The sequence below is a fragment of the Teleopsis dalmanni genome, unplaced genomic scaffold, assembly GCF_002237135.1.
Source record: "Teleopsis dalmanni isolate 2A unplaced genomic scaffold, ASM223713v2 unscaffolded_contig_0016, whole genome shotgun sequence".
NCBI classification, from domain to species: domain Eukaryota; kingdom Metazoa; phylum Arthropoda; class Insecta; order Diptera; family Diopsidae; genus Teleopsis; species Teleopsis dalmanni.
In genome coordinates, this window is record NW_024031398.1 from 23,668 (window position 1) to 25,743 (window position 2,076).

Sequence of the window (2,076 nt, forward strand, 5' to 3'; positions counted from 1 at the left end):
GGCTCGACAATTACACATTGGAGACTCAAAAATATGCATGTCTATCTCTTATAAAAACATTATGCATATTGCACATATGGTGCAATGTGCGGCTCAGTTATTCGTCTTCAAAGCAATGACAAAATAAAGGCTCATATTACTTGACAATAGTTTGTCATAAATTTTATTAAAATAGAACTGTGTCAATGGTTACTTTAAATTATTCGGAACACTTGAGTGTTTTGTGATATGTGTGGTCTTGTACCCATATCACATTACACTATTATTTACTTAGGTTCAATTATCAATATGACTACAGTTATTGGGTTGTTTATTTTTACTTTTGTTATTCTGGAAAAGTATTTTTTGATTTTATTTCTCTTTATTCAAATACAAGATAAAGCACGTTCATTATTCAACACACAATAAAAATATTAAATTTACAATTAAAATACAAAACACTCAATAAACAAACAATGAAATTATAAAAGACGCAAACATATAACACAAACAAAAGTGTAAAATATTCATTGCACTTCAAAACATTTACCTAAACATATCCGTAACACCTCTTCATTGAAATTTATATCAAAAGAGTACAATAATGAATTGAATTGAAAAAAATTTAAACACTTCTTTATTGAAATTTCTTCTTCTTCAGTGCCACTACAGGTGGCACTGAATCTGTTATATTGCTCATTAATTCTGCGTTAAGCTCATCAATTACTGGTGGTGGTGGAGACGTACTATGCTCGTTGATTGTGTCGCTCCACATACATTGGAGTACATCTTGGTCCTTGTCATTGTTCTCCATGCAGGTAGGGATTGATGGAACACATGTTTGAACAGTCATTAACGGTGTAGTACTGGTCTCTTCAACGCGGTCCGAATGTTATTGGGCGTTCTTTTCGAACAGCCAATGCGTTATTTATCTTTAAAATCTAATACCCTTGACAGACGAGCACGCTAAATTATCATTAAGCAGCATTAAATGATCATTTCAAAAATACCCTGACAGACGGTATAAATTATCATTAAGAAGTTGCTGTATCATATGTTTTTTGTTATTGACAAAGCGAGAGAATTTTAAATTGAAAATGGATAAGCAAGAAAAATTAAAGAAACTCGCTTTAATTTGGTTAAAAAGACGCCATTCGTTTAATTTAAAATTAAAAATGTTATTATTGAAAGTAATAAAAAATCAGGAAGCTATAAATAAACATTATGAAACCATTCGCTTATAAACTAAATCAGCCAAATAAGGAAAAAGATTTCAATTACCGACTTTCTAAATGTCGTCGTGTAATTGAAAATGCGTTTGGACAGCTGAAAGCACGGTTTCGCAAAGTAGGCAGAGGTTTGGAAGTAGCAACAGAAAATGTTAACGTCATCATAAAAGCCTGTTGTATGCTACATAATTTTTCAAAAGTAGAAAATGATCATGTTAGGTACACATGGGTAAGAGATGCAAAGTCAGCAGCGTCTACAGCACCTTCACAACCTAGATACACAACAAGAGCTGGCGAAAATAATGTGGAGGCGAAAGTTATAAGAGATGCGATCGCATTAAGTTTTCGTAAGTAAAACATTAACATTTAATAAATAGTTATATACAGTATTTATTAAATACTAATTCTTAATACAAATTTACAGTATATATACAGTTATATACAAATTTAATAAATAGTTATATACAGTGTGATTGGATAAAAATAGAAGACGAAGTTTACAATCTGAGTATTCAGTCGATACTGATTTTATTTTAAAAAGTATGCTGTATTTATACAAAAATAATCTTAAAACTAACTTAACTAATTTACAATATTTATTACCTATTTATTATATTATTTATTTATTATTTATTATTTATTAGCTTGTTTGAGTGGACTGTATTGCATTACAAACAAAGGATACAATAAAATCCCGGCACGTAGGATTTTTATTATTTTACAAATATATTTTTATTATCGATACGGTGCCGTGTATCATAAAATGTATTTTAAAATGTGTTTAATATTCTACAATGTTACTATTTTAGTTTTGGGTTTTTTATTACCCGTGTTTTTTCCTTCGTATATAATTCTAAGCATTTAAACT

The 2,076-nt window shown here is 29.5% G+C and overlaps 1 protein-coding gene across 1 annotated transcript; it reads left to right on the plus strand.

The window, feature by feature from the left end:
- Positions 1 to 1,172: 1,172 nt before the first annotated feature.
- Positions 1,173 to 1,563, plus strand: LOC119662928. Its single transcript, XM_038072583.1, has one exon. The coding sequence runs from the start codon at positions 1,204 to 1,206 to the stop codon at positions 1,561 to 1,563; it is 360 nt and encodes a 119-aa protein (XP_037928511.1). The 5' UTR covers positions 1,173 to 1,203.
- The last annotated feature ends 513 nt before the right edge of the window (positions 1,564 to 2,076 follow it).

Bases quoted from the DNA above. Each gene is read 5' to 3' on its own strand.
- LOC119662928 (XM_038072583.1), top strand. From the start codon at position 1,204: ATGAAACCATTCGCTTATAAACTAAATCAGCCAAATAAGGAAAAAGAT.